The sequence below is a fragment of the Chiloscyllium plagiosum genome, unplaced genomic scaffold (assembly GCF_037043375.1).
Source record: "Chiloscyllium plagiosum isolate Xiang-an unplaced genomic scaffold, Cpla_swu_hap1 HiC_scaffold_21, whole genome shotgun sequence".
NCBI classification, from domain to species: Eukaryota; Metazoa; Chordata; class Chondrichthyes; order Orectolobiformes; family Hemiscylliidae; genus Chiloscyllium; species Chiloscyllium plagiosum.
In genome coordinates this window covers 11,007,197-11,028,876 of record NW_028270159.1, presented here as the reverse complement: position 1 = coordinate 11,028,876, position 21,680 = coordinate 11,007,197, and the positions used below count along the sequence as shown (strand labels likewise).

At 42.5% G+C, this 21,680-nt stretch overlaps 1 protein-coding gene across 6 annotated transcripts in view; it reads right to left on the bottom strand.

The window, feature by feature from the left end:
* LOC122564952 (uncharacterized) overlaps positions 1–21,425 on the bottom strand; it is a 163,203-nt gene extending 141,778 nt beyond the window's left edge. For all 6 annotated transcript variants that reach the window (XR_015760691.1, XM_043720494.2, XM_087998258.1 and 3 more), the window contains exons 1-4: positions 21,410–21,425; positions 15,609–15,762; positions 11,502–11,601; positions 10,546–10,589 (exon numbers count right to left, since the gene is read on the bottom strand). Coding sequence is in view for 5 of the 6 variants with exons in the window: in XM_043720494.2 (XP_043576429.2) it covers positions 10,546–10,589; positions 11,502–11,598 (141 nt within the window). In the remaining variant the exon portion in view is untranslated. The remainder of the gene's footprint in view (positions 1–10,545; positions 10,590–11,501; positions 11,602–15,608; positions 15,763–21,409) is intronic.
* Between the last annotated feature and the right edge of the window lie 255 nt (positions 21,426–21,680).

The window sequence follows — 21,680 nt, the reverse complement described above, 5'->3', positions numbered from 1 at the left end:
CTATGGCTAGCTTTGTGAGAGTGCTTGATGGTTGTGAGCCTGGTATCCCTGGCTGAGGCGGAAAAGCATATAAAGGCAAAGCAGAGATGCTGTGAGCATCCAGGTAGGCTCGGAGTGAGTGAGTCAGTGCTGTAACAGTGAGTGAATGGATGCAGATTGGTCCAGTCCATGAGCTGGGTGCGTGTCCCTCAGAGCATAGTGTCCTGGATGACAATGTACTCAGTGCAGCTCAGGGTGCTGCATTAAAATGCACAAGAATCCTGTAGGTGGATCAGAGACATGCCACGATGGATCCTTGAGGCTGGAACATGTTGAATGCCAATGTCTATAGATGTGGGGTGTGTGCTGGCACATGCCCTGAGATGTTGATGCCCAGTGCCCAACATGGAGGTCACTTGGAGCAGGCTGTGAGCTTAATTAATTGGTGCCTGCTCTAACTTCCACATTGAGAAATTCTCAAAGCTTCGTTTTTTTTTAAATTCAGTGCTGGGACGTAGGCATTGCTGGCTGGGTCCATCATTCATTGCCCGTCCCTCATTGCCCTTGAGAAGGTGATGAGCTACCTTCTTGAATGACAGGGTTTGGTAAGAGAGGAACTGGATGATTAATAAGGTGAGTCATGGCAATAATGAGACATTTAACGAGCTATGTTAGCTCATAATTGGCAATGTATCGCTGCTAAAAGAGAAACTTTCCCCCAGCACTCCACTGATGCAGAAAAGGTACAGTCAGCTGCTACAAAATCAAGGTCGGCCTCACTGGATTTCATCTGCAATTCTGTCACAAATCTCCCCACAGCCCACGTCACTCGGACCCCTATAAGCTTCCACCCATAGAAATCTATTTATCTCAGTCTTCAACAAACTCAAAAACCCAGCTTCCACATCCCTTGGAGGCAGAGAATTCCAAAACTTCATTACCTTCTGAGTAAAGAAATTTTTCCGTACATCCATCTAAGTTGCCTGCTCCTCATTTTGAGATTGTGCCCCTGATCCTAAGCTACCGCAGCAAGTGGGAAATACCCTTCACGAAATTCTGACAGGGCAGCTAGGGGAATGTAAATTCAATTCATAAAAGATCTGGCATATAAAGCTAGTCCTATGAATGATGACTATGACAACTGAAAGCAATGATCTTCAAAAATAAATTTGTTCACTCGAGTGTAGAAGGTTGAAAGGTCACCTTGTAGAGGTTTATAAAATCATGAAGGGCACAGATAAGGTGAATGACAAGAGTCTTTTCCCTGGGGTGGGCAAGTTCAAAACTAGAGTGCATATTTTTAAGGTGAGAGGAGAAAGATTATAAAGGACATGAGGAGCAACATTTTTTTTCAGAGAGAGTGATTCACGTGTGGAATGAACTGCCAGAAGATGTGATGGATGCAGGTACAATTATAAAATTTAAAAAATGTTTGGATAAGTACATGAATCGGAAAAGTTTGGAGGGATATAGGTCCAGCACAGGCAAGTGGGACTAGTTTAGTTTGGGAACATGGTTGGCATGAACTGGTTAGACTGAAGGGTCTGGTTCCATGCTGTAGGATTCTATGATGCCCAGTGGGACGGAAATCTGATATCCTTACCTGGTCTGACTTACATGTGATTCCAGACTGAGAGCAATGTGGATGACTCCTCACTGCCTTCTAAAGTGGCCAAACGAGCTCATCAATCCAATAGCAATTAGGGACAGGCAACAGTTCTGACCTTGCTGGATATGCTCAAATCTCCAGCAAAGAATGAAGTTGATTGAAAAACAAGAACTGAATGAAGAATCTGAATCAAGGATAGACACCTTCGTCAACAGCAAACTGGAACTTTTAGCTCCTCCAGTCTGTTCCAACATTAATGGTTCATCTAGTCCTCAACCCCATTAATTCTCCTTTGCTCCATAGCCTGCGATACTCTGGCTGAACATGATTTGGAGGTGCCGGTGTTGGACTGGGGTGTACAAAGTTAAAAATCACACAATACCAGGTTGTAGTCCACCAGGTTTATTTGGAAGCACTAGCTTTCGGAATGCTGCTCATTCATCAGGTGGTTGTCTCGTTCATCAGGTGCTGGCTGAACATGATTTAATCCTGATCATCTACTGAGGGAACAAATTCCAAACTTCCATGATACTTGTGTTAAGAAGTGCTTCCTGACTTCACTCCTCAAATGGATTAACTTTCATGTCTAGTTTGTACTCCCTTCCACTGAATTCCCTCGCCAAAGTGTCTCTGCACCTATCCCCATTGAATATCTACAAGAACTGTGACTGCACATTCATTGGATTCCGAGCTTCAAATCATGATATCACATTTATTAGTTTCTCTGACTTGAATTTAAAATTGTGTTGTAAACTCCTTGGTATCAGTCCCCCATATAAACCTGGTAAAGCCAGATTTGGTTCCCTGAATATCTATCAGTCATCAATAAATTAACATGGGTTTCAGGATATTCTCTTTAATCAAAGAACATTGAAAATATAGCAACATTTAAGAAAACTAGTGGAAAGTAGCACTGATGCATTGAAGGGGAAACCTAAATATGAGGACTAGGAAAAAGAATTGGATAGTATATTTTAGATTTAGATGAAGATGGATAGAGGAATATACACAGCAACATATATCAGTTGGGCTGAATGGCCTGTTCCTGTCCTCCAGATTGTGCAGGAGTTCATGTTGTGCAGTGGGTTGAAACCCTCCCTCTGGGACAGAAGCTCTGAGATTGAAGCTCATTCCAGGACTTGTTGAATAGGGAAGAGAGCAAGACAGATTATGCCCTACACATCCAAGAGTATTGCTGTAGGTGCATCAGAATTAGCCTTCATGGCACAAAGATTAAGTCAAGGGAGAAGTCAAACACAATAACCAGGTTTCTGCCTTGCTGAAAGCTGAGTGACACCAGCCTGATCTTTACAGTAATGCCTCCTACAGTCAAATAGCTCAGTCACACTCACAATCCTGGCATACATGTTGGAAGAATGTGCACTTGGGAAGATGCTGCTGATGGAGCTATATCCTACTACAGGCTGGGAGAAGGATGGAGGAGCAGAAGACAAACATTAAAAATAATCAAAAATGAATCCAAGATGAGAACCTCACAAGATCCTGGGAGATTGTAAGTAAGATGAAATTGCTGGAGAAACTCAGCAGAGTCTGGTAGTATTTGTTCTGAGAAGAGTGTCACTAGTCTTAAAACGTAAACGCTGTTTTCTTTTTTTCACCAGAGTATAGAAAGTTGAGAGGCAACTTTACAGAAGTTTATAAAATAATGAGGGGTATAGATAAAGTTAATGGTTATCGTCTTTTCCCTAGGATGGGAATTTCAAGACTGGGGGCACATTTTTAAGGTGAGAGGAGAGAAATTTAAAAAAGACATGAGGGGCAATTTTCTTTTTACACAGAGGGTGGTTCAGTTGTGGAATGAACTTCCTGAGGAAGTAGTAGATGTGGATACAATTTCAATGCTTTTGCAATTGTTAAAGACATTTAAACAAGTACATGAATAGGGAATGTTCGAAGAGATATGGGCCAGGAGTAAACAAGGAGGAGTAGTTTGAGATTATGGTCAGCATGGACAGGTTGGACCAAAGGGTCAGTTTCCATGATTTATGACTAGGTGCCACCAGGACTGCTGAGCTTCTCCAACATTGTCTATGTTTGTTTCAGATCTTCAGCATCTGCAGTCCTTTGTTTTATTTTCATATATTGCAAAGTGATTGAGACACATGGGTTCTGGCAAACAAGCGTTGCAAATTCTGCCAAAAAAATCAAAGTTCAGAAAAATGAGCAAGTCCAGTCTTGTTAATATTCAAACTAATACACAGTGTGACCTCCAGTCGGAGTGTAATTCAGACAAGACTGAGCCTTTGACAAACCACAATACGCACATCATTATGTATTAAGGGTACTTGACAGATTAGTTGCAACGTAACATTGTTTTGTGCAGTTTAGGATTTTGACTCATTTGTTAAGATTGTAAAGCTGGGTTAATCTGACCCAATTACAAGTCACACATTAAAAAAAAATTGTTTACTGACTGAAGAAAAGCACTGAATACTAGGAATAAGCCAAATTATTTGCCAATTGTTACAAATAAGCATGTCAAATGATCATCTCACTTCTTGTTTTCTACACTCACTTCAGGACTGGGGCCAGGATACACTATGGAGGATGTTATGCAACAGTTTTTATTCATTTACTGGATTTAGCCAACACTGGCTGTGCATTCCTCGTTGTTCTCAAAGATGGTGGTGAGATGTCTTCTTGAATTGTTGCAGTCCTTGGGATGTAGGCACACCCTCTGGTTTGCTGTCAGAGAGGGAGATTTGATGATTTTGACCCAGTGACAGTGAAGGAATGGTAATAGGTTTCCAAGTTGGGATGGTGTGTGGCTTGGAGGGGATTTGCATCTGCGGTGTTTATATGTATCATCTGCCCTTGTCCTTCAAGGTGGGAGAAGTCACCAGTCTGGGAAATGCTTATTTTGATAAAGCTCTGATTAGTTCTCAATGCCGGCAAAACCAAGGAACTCATTATTGATTTTCGGCAGAATGTTACTCATGCCCCCCTACACATTACATTACAGCACAGGTGGAACAAGTGGAGAGTATCAGGCTCCTGGGAGTGGTCATCAACAACAAGCTTTCTTGGATTCTTCATGTGGGCGCATTGGTTACAAAGACCCAACAATGTCTCTTTTTCCTCAGGCAGCTGAGAAAGTTTGGCCTGATGGCGAATACCCTTGCCAACTTTTATAGGTGCGCCTTCAAGAGCATTCTGTCTGGATGTATCACTACCTGGTATGATAACTGTACCATTCAAGATCAGAGACGGTTACAGAGAGTGGTGAACTCGGCCCAGACAATGACAAAGGCCAACCTCCCATCTACAGAATCCATCTACTAGGCCCGCTGTCAAGGAAAGGCCACCAGCATTCTCAAAGATCCATCCCACCCTGGCAATGTTTTTCTACAACCTCTACCATCGGGGAGAAGGTACAGCTAGTTGAATTTCACCTCAGTTAATAACATATCAGGGATTAAAAGCTAATTTCAGTAATGATAGCCATGAAACTATCACCAGTGTTTGAACACATGCACCAGCCAGTTTTGAAACAGTTTCTACCCTACTGTTGTTAGAATACTGAATGGACTCACAAACTCTTAGCATTCACCTGTACCTGTGGTTTGGTTTTTGCTGCTGTTTACCTATTATTTGCTTATCTATGTTATTTAACTATGTGATCTGCCTGTATTGCTCGCAAGACAAAGCTTTTCAGTGTGCACAGTACACATGACAATAAATTCAAATTGGGATTATTATGTTCCATTCAGGAAATCTACCCAAGCATTGGCTCCTGTGAGTTACAGCACAGATTAACCAGGATGAAACTGGGGCTAAAACGGTGTACTTCCTTGAGTATAGAAAATTAAGAGTCGGCATAAGTGTTAAATGTGATGAATAGATTGATGGAGCAGATTAAGAGAAACAATGTCTTGGGTTCGGCAAGTCCAGAAGAACAGGGCATGACATTAAAAGTAGAGCCAAGTCACCGAAGGGTGAAGTCAGGAAGATGGATTGGTAATCCAGCAAGCCAAGCGAACAAGGGCAACAGATTCAAATCACATTAGGGCAGCTGGTTGAATTTCACCTCAGATAATAACACATCAGGAATTGAAAGCTAATTTCAGTAATAATAGCCATGAAACTATCACCAGTGTTTGAAAAAAACCATCTGGATCCTCCATTGTAAGCAATTGGCTGTCTTACCTAGTCTGACCGACATATGACACCAGATTCACAACATCTGGCTCTTAAATGTCCTTTGAAATGGCCAATCAAGCCACTCAGTTCAACTGGCACTTAGAACTGGACAGCCAATGTTGACTTTGCCAGTGTTGCTCACATCCCATCAAAGGGGAAACTAAAAGCAAATCGGAAATCAGGAACTGTTTCCCTCCAAAGAATTTTATTGAAGCTGTGGTCTATTTAAGATTTAAAAATAAAGATTGAAATTGTTTTATGAGGCAAAAGTGCAAAATCATGAAGAGATCTGACATAATATTTATATAGTGTTTTCAGGAAGAGCTTGCTAATTGCATTCAAAATTGGCTTGATGGCAGAAGACAGAGAGAGGTGGTGGAGGGTGGAGGCCTGTGATCAGCAACGTTCCACAGGGGTCATTGCTGGGTCCACCGTTGTTTGTCATTTATATGAACGGTTTGGATGAGAATTTAGGAAGCATGTTTCATAAGTTTGCAGACGACGCCAAAATTGGTGGTTTTGTTGACAGTGAAGGAGGTTAGCTAAGATTACAAATGGATCTTGATCAATTGGGTCAATGGGCTGAGGAGTGGCAGATGGAGATTAATTTGGATAACTGTGAGGTGTTGTATTTTGGTAAAGTGAACAAGGGCAGGTTAATGGTAGGGCCATGGGTCATTTGTTAAACAGAAACCGAGGGATTTAGGTATATAGTTCTTTGAAAGTTGCATCAGAGATAGACAGGATGGTTAAGAAGGCAGTTAACATGCTTGCCTTCATTTCTCAGATCATTGAAGACAGGAGTTAAGATGTCATGTTAAGGTTATACAGGATGTTGGTGAGGTCTCTTTTGGAGTACTGTGTACAGTTCTTGTATTCTGTTATAGGAAGGATATTATTAAATTGGAGAAGGTTCAGAGAAGATTTACCATGATGTTGTCAGGAATGGAGGGTTTGAATGATAAGGACAGGCTGGGACATTTTTCACTGGAGCTTCGGAGGCTGACAGGTGACTTTATAGAGGTTTATAAAATCATAAGTGGCATTGATAAGGTAGATAGCAAAGGTCTTTTGCATAGACTGGGTGAGTTAAAAACTAGGGGTCATATTTTTAAGATGAGAGGAGAAAGATTTAAAAGGGACCTGAGAGGCAACTTTTTCCACATAGAGTGGTTCGTATGTGGAATGAACTGCCAATGGAAATGTTAGATGCAGGTAAAGTTACAACATTTAAAACACATTTGGATAGGTACATGAATAGGAGAGGTCCAGATGGAAATGGGTAAAAACAATGACTGCAGATGCTGGAAACCAGAGTCTAGATTAGAGTGGTGCTGGAAAAGCACAGCAGTTCAGGCAGCATCTGAGGAGCAGGAAAATCGACGTTTCAGGCAAAAGCCCTTCATCAGGAATACAGGCAGAGAGCCTGAAGGGTGGAGAGATAAGTGAGAGGAGGGTGGGGGTGGGGAGAAAGTAGCATAGAGTTCAATAGGTCAGTGGGGGAGGGGATGAAGGTGGTAGGTCGGGGGGAGGAGGGGTGGAGTGGATAGGTGGAAAAGAAGATAGACAAGTCATGGGGACAGTGCTGAGCTGGAAGTTTGAAACTGGGGTGAGGTGGGGGAAGGGGAAATGAGGAAACTGTTGAAGTCCACATTGATGCCCTGGGGTTGAAGTGTTCCAAGGCAGAAGATAAGGCGTTCTTCCTCCAGGTGTCTGGTGGTGAGGGAGCAGTGGTGAAGGAGGCCCAGGACCGCCATGTCCTCGGCAGAGTGGGAGAGGGAGTTGAAACGTTGGGCCACAGGGCGGTGTGGTTGATTGGTGCAGGTGCCCCAGAGATGTTCCCTAAAGGGCTCTGCTAGGAGGCGTCCAGTCTCGCCAATGTAGAGGAGACCGCATCGGGAGCAACAGATACAATAAATGATATTAGTGGATGTGCAGGTAAAACTTTGATGGATATGAAGGCTCCTTTAGGGCCTTGGATGGAGGTGAGGGAGAAGGTGTGGGCGCAGGTTTTGCAATTCCTGCGGTGGCAGGGGATGGTGCCAGGATGGGAGGGTGGGTTGTTGGGGGGGCGTGGACCTGACCAGGTAGTCACAGAGGGAACAGTCTTTGCGGAAGGCAGAAAGCGGTGGGGAGGAAAATATATCCCTGGTGTTGGGGTCTGTTTGGAGGTGGCGGAAATGTTGGCGGATGATTTGGTTTATGGGAAGGTTGGTAGGGTGGAAGGTGAGCACTAGCGGTGTTCTGTCCTTGTTACGGTTGGAGGGGTGAGGTCTGAGGACCACAGAACACACCAGATGACCTCCTTCTTTAGAGACCACAATTTCCCTTCCTACGTGGTTAAAGATGCCCTCCAACGCACCTCGTCCACATCCCGCACCTCCGCCCTCAGACCTCAATCCTCCAACCGTAACAAGGATACAACGCCCCTGGTGCTCACCTTCCACCCTACCAAGCTTCCCATAAACCAAATCATCCCCTGACATTTCCCCCACCTCCAAACAGACCCCACCACCAGGGATATATTTCCCTCCCCACCCCTTTCCGCCTTCCACAAAGACCGTTCCTCCATGACTACCTGATCAGGTCCATGCCCCCTACAACCCACCCTCCCATCCTGGCACCTTCCCCTGCCACAGCAGGAATTGCAAAACCTACGCCCACACCTCCTCCCTCACCTCTATCCAAGGTCCAAAGGAGCCTTCCAAATCCATCAAAGTTTTACCTGCACATCCACTAATATCATTTATTGTATCCGTTGCTCCCGATGCAGTCTCCTCTACATTGGCGAGACTGGACGCCTCCTAGCAGAGTGCTTTAGAGAACATCTCCAGGACACCCGTACCAATCAACCACACTGCCCTGTGGCCCAACATTTCAACTCCCCCTCCCACTCTGCCGAGGACATGGAGATCCTGGGCCTCCTTCACCGCCGCTCCCTCACCACCAGACGCCTAGTGGAAGAACGCCTCATCTTCCACCTCGGAACACTTCAACCCCAGGGCATCAATATGGACTTCAACAAATTCCTCATTTCCCCTTCCCCCCACCTCACCCCAATTCCAAACATTCAGGTCAGCACTGTCCCCATGACTTGTCCTACCTGCCTATCTTCTTTTCCACCTATCCACTCCACCCCTCCTCCCCCCTGACCTATCACCTTCATCCCCTTCCCCACTCACCTATTGTACTCTATGCTACTTTCTCCCCACCCCCACCCTCCTCTCACTTATCTCTCCACCATTCAAGCTCTCTGCCTGTATTCCTGATGAAGTGCATTTGCCCAAAATGTCGATTTTACTGCTCCTCAGATGCTGCCTGAACTGCTGTGCTTTTCCAGCACCACTCTAATCTAGACTCTAGACAGAAATGGTCCAAAAGCAAGCGAGACGAATTTAGTTTGGGAAACTTGGTCAGCATGGATGAGTTGGACCAAAGGGTCTGTTTCTGTGCTGTATGACTCCATGAACATTCTCGATCAAAATGTGATACCAAAGTACATGAACAATTAGTAGGTTGGATGATTGAAGGCTGATTGGGAAGGTCTTTGAGAAGGTAAAAGCATAAGAGAGGTTTATATTGAAGGAATTTCAAGGATTAAGGAACATTGATTAAAACCAATGTTCCATAGAAGGCCAGCATTAAAGGAGTACAGAGTGCCAGAAGGGAAAGGGCAGGAAGTGTTGCAGAATGAAAGGCTTTGAAAACAGGGAGAATGAACTTTTAAAAAAGAGGATTTAAACTATACTCACTGTTGTCTTCCCATCAGTGAATTGCTCAAGTCTTTCCAGCTGACCTTAACTCCCCCAACCTTGAACTTGACTAATCGGCTTTGTATGGAATTTTGTCAAATACATTTTGGGAGTCTACATTTATGGGTTTTCCAATTACATCTTGAGCTCAATAAAGCCAAATACATTGTTCAGAAAAGACATCAATCTTGTGAATACATCCAGACTGTTTTTGGTTTCATACGATGCACATAATCCTCAAATTTGCATAACAGAGACAAATAAACAGAATGAAAGAAGAGACAAAGAAGGTGAGAATTGTTTTTAGTGTCCACTCTAATCTCACATGGCATTACCTGGCGTGCTAGAAACTCAATCGAATCATACAAATGGAAGGAGACCATTCAGTCTATCATTTATTTGAAAGGATTAACCAATTGATCCCATTTGCCTGTTTTTTTCTCTTTCTCGTAAGCATGTTAGACTGCCAACAGCATTGACTAAAGGTTGGGATGAGCTGTATTTTTGACAGAATAAGGTAGAATGATAATAGTTTCACAAACTGATGAAATTCTAAATGAAGGAGGTGAAATTAGATTAGATTACAGTGTGGAAACAGGCCCTTCGGCCCAACAAGTCCACACCGACCTGCCGAAGCGAAACCCACCCAGACATTTACCCCTTATCTAACACTACGGGCAATTTAGTATGGCCAATTCACCTGACCCTGCACATCTTTGGACTGTGGGAGGAAACTGGAGCACCCGGAGGAAACCCACGCAGACACGGGGAGAATGTGCAAACTCCACACAGTCAGTCGCCTGAGGCGGGAATTGAACCTGGGTCTCTGGCGCTGTGAGGCAGCAGTGCTAACCACTGTGCCACCGTGCCGCCCACTAATATGGCACATAGCCTGATTTCTACAGAATATGAATTTCTATAGCATGTGGTAGATCTGATAAGGGCTGGGCAGTTAGATGACGATTCACCCCATGCATCTCCCATGTGGTAGGAGAAAATCTTTGCAGAATGCATTATGTTACCTTCTGACAAAATTGCACTCACCACTGATTTGGCCTCTTGAAGATTGTCCAAAGCCAAGTCCACTTCTAGAAATTAACAATATGTGAACTAGACAAACTTAAAAAGCAAACACATCACAACATTTTGCAAAAACAAAAACTTAAGCTCCTGCCATTCATCAAGCTGTTATTCTGAGATTGGTGGTATAAAAATTGGAAATCAAAGAGATAACCTCCACGCCAGCTATAGTACACAAATTACAGCCACAATTGGGACTGGGGCTGGGACTGTCTCATATAGAATGGCGGTGCCATTATAAGTGGCATTTGTTCAATTTGATCTTCAAGGATGGGTTTGATTGCCTGATGGGGTTGGAGATCAATTTTCCAACATATTTTCCCCTATTAATCGTGTTTATTCCCTCCTTATATACTGTTATGGCATTTGTGGCTGGGAAATGAGTGGGTTGGAAGGAAGGAATATGTTTAGTTGTGATGTTCAGCCATCCAGAAAGTGGACCAGATATGACCAAATGGTCAATTATTACTTGTCAATACTTGCATGCCTGCATGATGCACCATTGGGCTTGAAGTAATCAGTATGGAATTCAAATACCTTATTATTTATGTGTTTTTTGATCTGTAACCTAATGCTACAAATACATAATTGCATTGGTTATTTTGATCCATAATGACACAAATATTGTACAAGATAAATATAAATGTCCAACTTAAAATAACATATGCAATATTTGAATTATACAAAATTAAAATACTATGGGTGCAGTAGAGCAAAAATAAAAACAAAGTGCTGGAGAAACAGTCTACAGATAGGAAACACAGTTAATGATGAATTCAATCAGATTCTACTTCAGAACCATAGTTTTCATCACTACTTATCTTCAGCTTATCTTAAAGAGAGGACATAGCATTTAAGTTATATTGAAAATGGGATTACATTCAATTGCTTTCCATGCTAGAAAGATATAATGAACTTACCATCGAGCTTGCGAGGACTTTCTATCCTAAATGGGATGAATATCCCAGTGGAAGCTCCACGTTGCTCGCTCCTCCTCACTATCTGTTCCTTACTCATGGTCTAATGAAAGAAAATTGGAAGATTTACATTGACTTATCATCTCATCATCATTCAATTCCAGCTCCCAGACTGACACAAACAATAAATTACTTGGTAATCCCGTTTCTGTGTTAACACAGATAAAGATGGAAGCTGTTTTATACAATGCAATTGGAGGAGCAAATCGTTAATTATTTTATTCCTTCAGTGATATTGTTTGAAAATGCAATGCTACCAATGACCTCAACTCGTACTTACCAAGCACAATCCTGAATTCTGGATGTAGGTTTGCTCGCTGAGCTGGAAGGTTCATTTCCAGATGTTTCGTCGCCCTACTAGGTAACATCTTCAGTGGGCCTCCGGGCGAAGCACTGTTGATAATTCCTGCTTTCTATTTATAGGTTTAGGCTTCTTTGGGTTGGTGATGTAATTTCCTGTAGTGACATCATTTCCTGTGGTGCTACATGGATGTGTTGTCCCAGTCGAAGTGGTGTCCTAGGATGGATATGTTGTCCCTACATTGAACACTACACTACATTGGACAAACAGGCAGAAAACTAGCCATCAGGATACATGAACATCAACTAGCCACAAAACAACATGACCCTCTCTTAGTAGTATCCTTATATACAGATAAGGAAGGACACCACAGTAGCCTCCACCTTTGCCCGGAGGCTACTGAAGATGTTACCTAGTAGGGTGACGAAACATCTGGAAATGAACCTTCCAGCTCAGCGAGCAAACCCTACTTCCAGAATTCAGGATTGTGCTTGGTAAGTACAAGTTGAAGTCATTGGCAGCATTGCCTTTTCAAACAATACCACTGAAGGAATAAAATAATTAACTTTTTGCTCCTCCAATTGCATTGTACAAAACAGCTTCCATCCTTATCTGTGTTAACACAGAAACTGCATTTCCAAGTAATTTATTGTTTGTGTCAGTCTGGTGTTGGGGGTGGGGGTGGGGGTGGGGGAGGTGTTGCACGGGGTTGGGGGCAGGGGGAGGTGTTGCATGGGGTTGTGGGTGGGGGTTGCGGTGTTGGGGGTGGGGGGGGCGGTGTTGTACGGGCTTGGGGGCAAGGGGGTGTTGCACGGGTTTGGGGGGGGCGGGAGTGCGATGTTGAGGGCAGGGGAGGTGTTGCACGGGGTTGGGGGTGGGGAAATGGTGTTGCACGGGGTTGTGGGCGGTGTTGAACGGCGACGGGGGTGGGGTTGGAGGCGGGGCCTTGCACTGTGTGCTACTGCAGTCTCCTGAACAGGGAGCAGACTTTAAAAACTCCGAGCCCCAGAGGAAAAGCATTTAATCGATTAACCAAATAATCAATTATCCAAACGAAATAGTACCCACCCATCACATTCAGATAATCGAGGTTCCACTGTAATTTAGATGAATGTGAAGTGCTGCATCTTGCTAAGACAAACAAGAGCAGAACTTACACAGTAAATGATAGGGTCCCGCGTAGAATTGTTGAACATAGAGACTGAGGGATACAGGCATAGTTCCTTGGAAGTGGAGTCGCAGGTAGACAGGGTGGTGAAGAAAGCATTTGGCATGCTTGTTTTCATTGGTCAGTACACAGAGTGTAGGAGTTGGGATGTCATGCTGTGGCTGTACATGACATTGGTGAGGCCACTTTTTCAGAATACTACATTCGCTGCTATAGGAAAAATGCTGTTAAACTTGAAGGGGTTCAGAAAAGATTTGCAACGATGTTGCTGGGTTTGGAGGGTTTGAACTACAGAAAGATGCTGAATAGGCTGGGGCTTTTTTATCTGGAGCGTCGGAGGCTGAGGGGTAACCTTATAGAGGTTTATAAAATCATTAGGGACATGGACAGGATGAATTACCAAGTTCTTTTTCCTAGGATGGGGGACTCATATAGTTATTGAGATGTACAGCACGGAAACAGACCTTTCGGTCCAACACGTCCATGCTCCAAAACTAGAGGGCTTAGGTTTAGGGTGAGGGGGGATGGGGGGAGATTTAAAAGGGACCTGAGGGGCAACATTTTCATGCAGAGGGTGGAGTGTATATGAAATGAGCTGCCAGGGGAAGAGGTGGATGTTGGTACAGTTATAACATTTAAAAGGCATCTGGGACAGTATATGAATAGGATAGGATTAGTGGGCTATGGGTCAAGTGCTGACAAAAGGGATTAGATCAGTTTAGGATACCTGGTCAGTGCAGACAAGCTGGACCAAGGGGTCTTTTTCCATGCTATATAACTATTACTCTACTATAACACTGCATATAGCTGGTATCGTGAGGTTCCTCACTACATTTCCAATTGCAGGTTTGTTTTGCAATATACATGTACTGTTCATGCCAAATATTCTTGGGTGCATTCAGCTCATTTTCCACAGGGTCCAGCCTGGTTTAGGTAAGCCTGACAGAGTGGCTTTTCACCACTGAACCTTCGCGGTGGCTGCCCCAAGCTTTAATGTGTCCTTCAGCAAGTCATCTCGAATCTTAGAACATGACAATCATCAACACCTCACCATCAACAGCTCTATCATTAGGAGGCCAGCAAGATTTGGGCAGATCAAAGAACTGAGTTGATGGTCTTCTCGCAGTAACTTGATGTTTGTTCTGGTTTTTCATCCCTGAGATAGGACTGTACATCAGTGAGTTCTACGTGACTGAGTGCCATTTCCTCAAGTGGACTTGAATGGAGAGTACTCTGCTAAGCAACTGAGCCACAGCTGACATTTGGATAGCCAGGGTATGCCACACTCCCATCCATCAAACTGATGGTAAATGTCAGATACAGCTGAACTTCTGGTTTGTGTCAGAATGATTAAGAATCCGAATGCTCAGATCACAGAAAAAAAATGTACAGTTAAAAACCTAACAGCTCTAATTGGTCACTTAAAATTGGTTCCGCAAACTTGCTATCCCCAGGATTGAAACAAGTTCATTTCATATGCAAAACACGACTTTGAAAATGCACATTTTATACACGCACATTTGGTTTGAAAAGTTATTCAAAACCACTTGACACAGATTGTTGGTTTGGCCTGGCAATGTATCAAATTCAGCTGCATTGCTGGATAATACATTTAACTGGGCTCATATCAGGGGACAACTCAGTCGATAACCCACCTATGGATGCACACCCTTGGTTTGCCAATATCCACACTCTAGACCAGCATTAACAATTTGCGTTTATACAGCACCATTCACCTTGGAATAAAATCTAATGCAAATGGAATGTTGCCCTTATTTTAAGGGAGGTGGAATATAAGAGTAGGGAAGTCTTATTGCGACTGTACAAGGTGCTGAAGGGACCACATCTGAAGAACTGTCAGCAGTTTTTGTCCACTTATTTAAGGAAAGATATCATTTCATCAGAGGCAGTTGAGAGAAGGTTCATTAGGGAGAGGCTAAACAAGTTAGGACTCTACTCACTGAAATTTAGAAGAATGAGAGGCGATCTCATTGAAACAAATCAGATTCTTAATAAAGAGGTTTAAGGTAAATGCTGAGGGGATGTTTCCCCTCATGGAAGAGTCTAGGATAAGAGGACACAGTTTCAGAATAAAGGGGTGCCAATTTAACACAAAAATGAGGAGGAATTCCTTGCCACACAGAACTGTGAGGGCAAAGTATTCATGTATACTTAAGGCTGAGATAAATATCAGCAGGGGATTCAAGGGTTATGGGAAAATATAGTAAACTGGATAGAGGAATGCCGAATCCGTTATGATCCTTTTTAATGGCATGGGATGCTTATTCCTCAGTAATTTGAATTTGAGGAGGTCATAAGAGAGATGTGCTCTACTTTTAGATCATTGGTTGAGCTAGGTTGCCTTGAATTCCAGAGGTTGATTTCTCACTTCCTGTTGAAACTTTATTGCTGAAACAGCACAGCAGGTCAGGCAGCATCCAGGGAACAGGATCCTGTTCCCTGGATGCTGCCTGACCTGCTGTGCTGTTCCAGCAATAAAGTTTCAACTTTGATGTCCAGCATCTGCAGACCTCACTTTCTCCTTCTCACTTCCTGTTCCCTGGATTGCTCTTTTACTTGCCTAGTCATGAGGTAATCTGTGCCAATCCATTTACTTTGAGCAAGGACCCAGTCTTCCCAACTTAATTAATATCTCCAGTAATCGTCGGATGGTCCAAGGACTCCAAATATAGATGGTGCGAAGCCGATCTCTGAAACACCACTGTCAAGGAATCCTGTGGGGAATCAAATACAAAACTTTAGACGTTGGCCTATTACGTTACGAGATATAACTTAATTTTAAAAGGAGATAAATTCAGGGATGTGCACAGAACCAGGATTTAAAGAACACAGTATTCTCAGAGTGTTCAAGGACTAGAGGAGGTTTCAGAGATAGGGAGGAATGAGGGATTTGAAAGAAATAATATGAATTTGAAAATCTGGGAAGAATCTGGAGCATTTGAGGCTTTTAATAATCAAACATGTTCAGTTCACATCACATCACATCACATCCATGGGTTGCTGAATGTTTGGGAACAGTGTGCTTGACATTTTGTGAGCCTCTGTTCCTATCCACTCATGCCCAGGGATTATCAGCTGTTCCCATTCACTGCCGTTTGCAAAGCCCTGCTCATCCAACACCTCAAACAACACACAGGCCTGCCAATGAAGTCCTCTAAGTTTGACATATGTGATTGGGTACTGAGGGCATCCAATGCAGATGCAGTCTAGAAATCAAAATATTCAAACAGAACTGGTTGAAGAGTAGGAGTGATTAAAGGAAACACAAGGAGGTCTACTTGCAATTCTTCAGTCTTGCCCAGGACCCCACAGGATTCCTTGACAATGGTGTTTCAGAGACTAGCACCACACTATCTATATTTGGAACCCTTGGACCGCCTGACAATTACTGGAGATATTAATTAAGTTTGAAAGACCGGGTCCTTGCTCAAAGTAAATGCAAGCTACAGTCCAACCTACGGCACCCTCCTTTCTCCACGAGCGATACAGTTCTCCCTCCTTTTAATGATATGTGCTATCTTAAGAAATGAGTTTCCCAAGTGAATTGGGTGAAAATTATGAATGCTTAGTAATCTTCAACCTTTTGTTTTGGTATTGCTAGCCTTTTGTGATATGGCCCACATAAATACTTCTCATAGCCTCAGGGGCACATCTGGAGAGTGGGGGTTTTGGGGAAAGACTCTCCCAATTTTCGATTAAAGAAAAAACTGGGAAAGATGTAACATGAGTTGCACATTTATTATTCACCTGTTTATAAGTTCAGGAGAAACAGAAAAATTAGTAGGTTCCATTGGTCCCTCGAGTCTGCTCCTCCATTCAATGAGATCATGACTAATCTAATTGTGGCCATAACTCCATTTCCTGCCTGCCCCCACCATAAATATTGACTCCTTGTAGATCAAATATCTGTCCAACTCAGCCTTGATAATATTCAATGATATAGCTTCTACTGCTTCCTGAGAAGAGAAGACTAAAGACACATGGAAGATGAAATACCTCCCCATCCCAATTTTAAATGGGACGTACTGTATTTTAAAAGTGTGTCCTCCAATTCGAGATTCTTCCATAAACGGAAACATTCTTTCAGCTGGCAACTCCCACAGTATCAAGAAACACTGTTGCACACCCAATACATTCACCAAAGAATTTAAATCCTCACTTCAAAAGTTTGGTCCTGGTTTAAAATTTAACCCATAAATGAGGCACCAGCTCTTTCAAAAACTCCTTGGCCCCCAAAATTATCAGAACGATAAATATAAACATAAATGAAAATTAAGGCATCATAGAGGGAGCTTTGAGAGACCTACTGTTGATGCGTTGAGTTGTAGGTAATCCTCAGGTTACGGACCCCAGATTGATACTGATTTTTTCAATTATTCATTCATGGGATGTGGGCATCACTGGCTGGGCTCGCAATCATTAGATGCCCCTGACTGCCCTGAGAAGATGATGATGAGTTGCCTTCTTGAACGGCTGCAGTACATTTGTTGCAGTTAGACCCACAATGCTGTTAGGGAGCGAATTCCAGGATTTTGACCCAGCTACACTGAAGGAACACTTGGAATATTTTTCCAATTCAGGATGGTGAGTGTCTTGGAGGGGAACTTGCAAGGTGGTGATGTTCCCATGTATCTGCTGTCATGGGTTTGGAAGGTGCTGACTGTGCATCTTTGACAAAATTATTTAGCAGATAAATCAATTCGCATTTTCTTCTACACAAATAGCTCCATTCTCAACCATTGGCCTTGTAAAAAAAAGTCAGTCTCCAGACCACGCGGTGTGGTGGCTTAGTGGTTAGCACTGCTGTCTCATAGTGCCAAAGACCTGAGTTTGATTCCAGCCTTGGGTGGCTGTCTGTCTGTCTGTTTGCATATTCTCCCGTCTATGTGAGTTTCCTCTGGGTGCGCCAGTCTCCTCCCACGATTGAAAGATATACAGGTGGATCGGCCATGGTAAATCCTCCAAAATGTCCAGTAATGTGTAGGTTAGGTGGGTTAGCCATGGAAAATGCATGGATAGGGTAGAGGGGGGTGAGTCTTGATGGGATGCTCTTTGGAGGATCGGAGTGGACTCAATGGGCCAAATGGCCTGTTTCCACACTGTCAGGTTCTCTGATTTTAAAAACCTTGTTCACTTCAAAACTAATCACAGCCCTCTTATCTTTCATGCTATCAAGATAACTACCAAGTTAAGGTTCTATTTTCAAGGTCAAAAGATAGTGTTCAGTTTGAACCAAAAGGTACACAAAGCAGGCTGGGAACAATAGTATCTTTTATTTTCAGACTTGTGGAGCTGCAATCAATCTCCTCAAAAGGAATAAGAGAGAAAGTAAATCGACATCCTCCATTATTACAGCACCACACAACACTGTATTAATACACTGAGCTTCCTGCACTCTGAAAGTTTCATGAAAGAATCATTGAGTCCTCAAATTTAACATGTGCAGCATTAGTTCTAGAAGCTGCTTCAAATACAACCATAAACTCTCTTAGACACACTGTGCAAAAGTCTTTCAAAGTGACAATATTATTTTCCCTATAACAACATCTTGCTTTTCTGTAGTACCTTACTCCCCGTAAGACATCCCAAGGATCTTCACAAGAACATGGTCAGACAAACAAAAAAATTACACATAGCAAAAGATGGACACATTTCGACAACCAACCAAATTCTTGATCGAATAGGTTCATAAGGAAGAAGCAGGCAAGTGAGAGCCAAACTAAACTAGCAACCTAGATCTTTTAAAAAATCTATTTGAATGCTGGGGATCTGAAATGAAAATGCAAAGTGTCCAAGAGTCAGACTTGCCATAAATGTTGCCAGACCTCCTGAGTGTAACACCATAAGAAATAGGAACAGGAGTAAGCCATTCTGCCCGGCTTCACTATTCAATAGGATCATAACTGATATGACATTCCTCATTTCCATTTTCCTGCCTTTCCCCATAACCATTGATTCCCTGACTCATCAAGAATCTACCCCAGCTTTAAATATTTACAAGGACTCTGCCCCTACAGCTCATTGGAATTCCAAAAACAGAAAAGAAATCCCTTCACATCCCTGTCTTAAATTGACATTCTTTATTTCTGTGATTATGCCTTTGGTCCTAGACTCTCCCATAAGGGGAGACATCCTGTCAGAATTTATCATGTCAGGCCCTTATGGATCCTATATGAGTACATTTTTATTATGCAACGAAACGTTACTTCGATGGAGATTCAGACTCACTCATAATGCTTACAAATTATTCATCATACACCAGGTACACATAAACAGTCACCCAAGTGAAACTGATACGCCAGAATAGATCAAATATAAAAGAATATTATTCCTTCTCATCCAGCTGAGGGATTAAATTCCACTTCAAAGATTTAAGCACATAATCTAGGCTGATATGCCAGCAGATTTGAGGGAGTGCTGCATTGTTGGAGATTGCTGCCTTTACAATCAGCTGTAAAACTGTTTTGTTGGAGGACAGGCAAATTTGTTCATTTCTAGCCAATATCTATCCCTCAAATCAACCAACTGCAGCAGATTATCTTGTCATTAGCACTTACTATTTGTCAGACTTGCCATGATCTTACTGAATGGTGGCCATGATGTGGAGGTCCTGGTTTTGGACTGGGTTGAACAAAGTCAGAAGTCACACGACACGGGGTTATAGATCAACTATCTGAAATCGCAAGCTTTCAAAGCACTGCTCATTCATCAGGTGAAGTGACTTCAAAGCAGCACTCCAAAAGCTTATGATTTCAAATAAACCTGTTGGACTTAACCTGGTGTCATGTGACTTCTTACTGAATGGTGAGGCAGGCTTGAGGAGCCAAATGGCCTATTCCTGCTTCTAATTATTATGTTCGGACAACTTTGATGTGTTCAGATTGGTTGTTGCATCTCCTCAATTATGGCAGTGACTATAGTTCAAAAGTACTTCATTCATTAAATTCCAATGTGCTTCAGTCAGAAGTTTTAGAGAATTTCAAATCTGTCTTTCTTTAACATAAATTAATTATTAACAGATACTAAATGAAGTGATATTTTATGTCAAGTGACATTGTCAATTAGTCCCAGATTCCAAATGGATTGATGGTAAGCACATGAAGAATACCATACCAAGCACTGGAAAATTTTTGACAACTGAAAGTTTTTACCTTGAGGAATAATAAGTGTATGGATTAATACTGAATACTTTCCAGAGGACTGTAAGGAGAGTTATAAACTGCAAAACTGCCATTAAATTGTGGAAGCTAAAATGCAAGCTAAATGACTGAAACATTTACAAGGTTTTGAAACCCAAGATGAAAATCACTGTCTTCAGTTCACATTGGCCACCTAGAATAATATGTAGGAGAAGCTAAACCTAAAAATGAGTTCCTTTGAAGCAGTATTTATGACCACTGACTGCTTTGATGTTCCTGGAGTGTTCATAAAGAAAGATGCACAACCATCCATAACAGGTTTTCATGAGCAGGATATTTTTAGGTAGTGAATTGGAAGGAAATAAAAAATTAATGGGCTTTATGATTTAATGTACCAAGCTGCTCCAGCTCTTATTGACAGCAACAGACAGGGCAGAGCAGATACAGATGCAAGCTGCAAATCAGCTCTCAACTCTCTTGTGAGTTGTGGCTCAAGAAGTAAAGTTTTAAGACAAACAAAACTCATACAACGGTTAGTTTTCAACACCTGTTTTTAGCGAATAAAAACCTTCCCAACCAGCCCATTGGTGCCCCATCCCCCAATTTCAGGGTGATTCCCTTAATGAATGTTAAGCTTCAAAAGCTATTAATCCACTTTAAAATATTATACGCTTAGATAAATCATAAACAGCAAATGGCCATTTTTTGAAAAACAACAGCTGTTTTACAATAATTACTGTAACAGATTTGCTATAAAAATAGCCAATAATACAGATACACATGTCTTCTTTTTAAAAAGCTTTTAAAAAAACTACTCAGATAAAGCAGTTATCACTAAATTCATCTATACAGGAAATAAAACAGATTAGTCAGTCCTGCATTTAAAACGTGCTAAGCAAGTTAAAGCCAATCAACTCAAAGTTTACAGGGAAGAATTTTTTTTTAATGAAAGCTTATGGTAGCTGTTGAACTATTCATTAAAAACACATTTCCAAATTTGAAAACAGATCTGTAGTTGGTGCATAATCTACATGGTACACATATGTCTACGTTGAACAATATGCATTTAAAAATAACAAGGTAGCTATAAATTATGAAGGTTTCTGGTGATATTATACTTGGCATAAGCTCTTTTCAGCACTCTGAAAAAGAGACATTGAAATGTGTAGTCAGTGTGACTTAGTAAACGAGACGGATTGAGCTCCACGTCTTGAATCCTTACCTTGAGGTCGCAGGCACTCTGGAGTCTTGTACCGAATCTGCTGTGTGGGCACTTGCGGCTGTTGCTAGCGACTTGCGGTCTTCTCCGGAGGCAGGGCGATGCTCGAAGGCAGCTTGTTCCCTCCCGAGCTTGTCTTGGGCGCCACAAGTGGCGGCAAAGTCCAAACCTTTGAAGGGATCGAGCTCACTCTGTGGCTTTTCGCCAGCAACCTCTCCTCTTCCCGCACTCACCAGTAGAGCTGGATGGATTACTCACATTCAAACCAGTCACA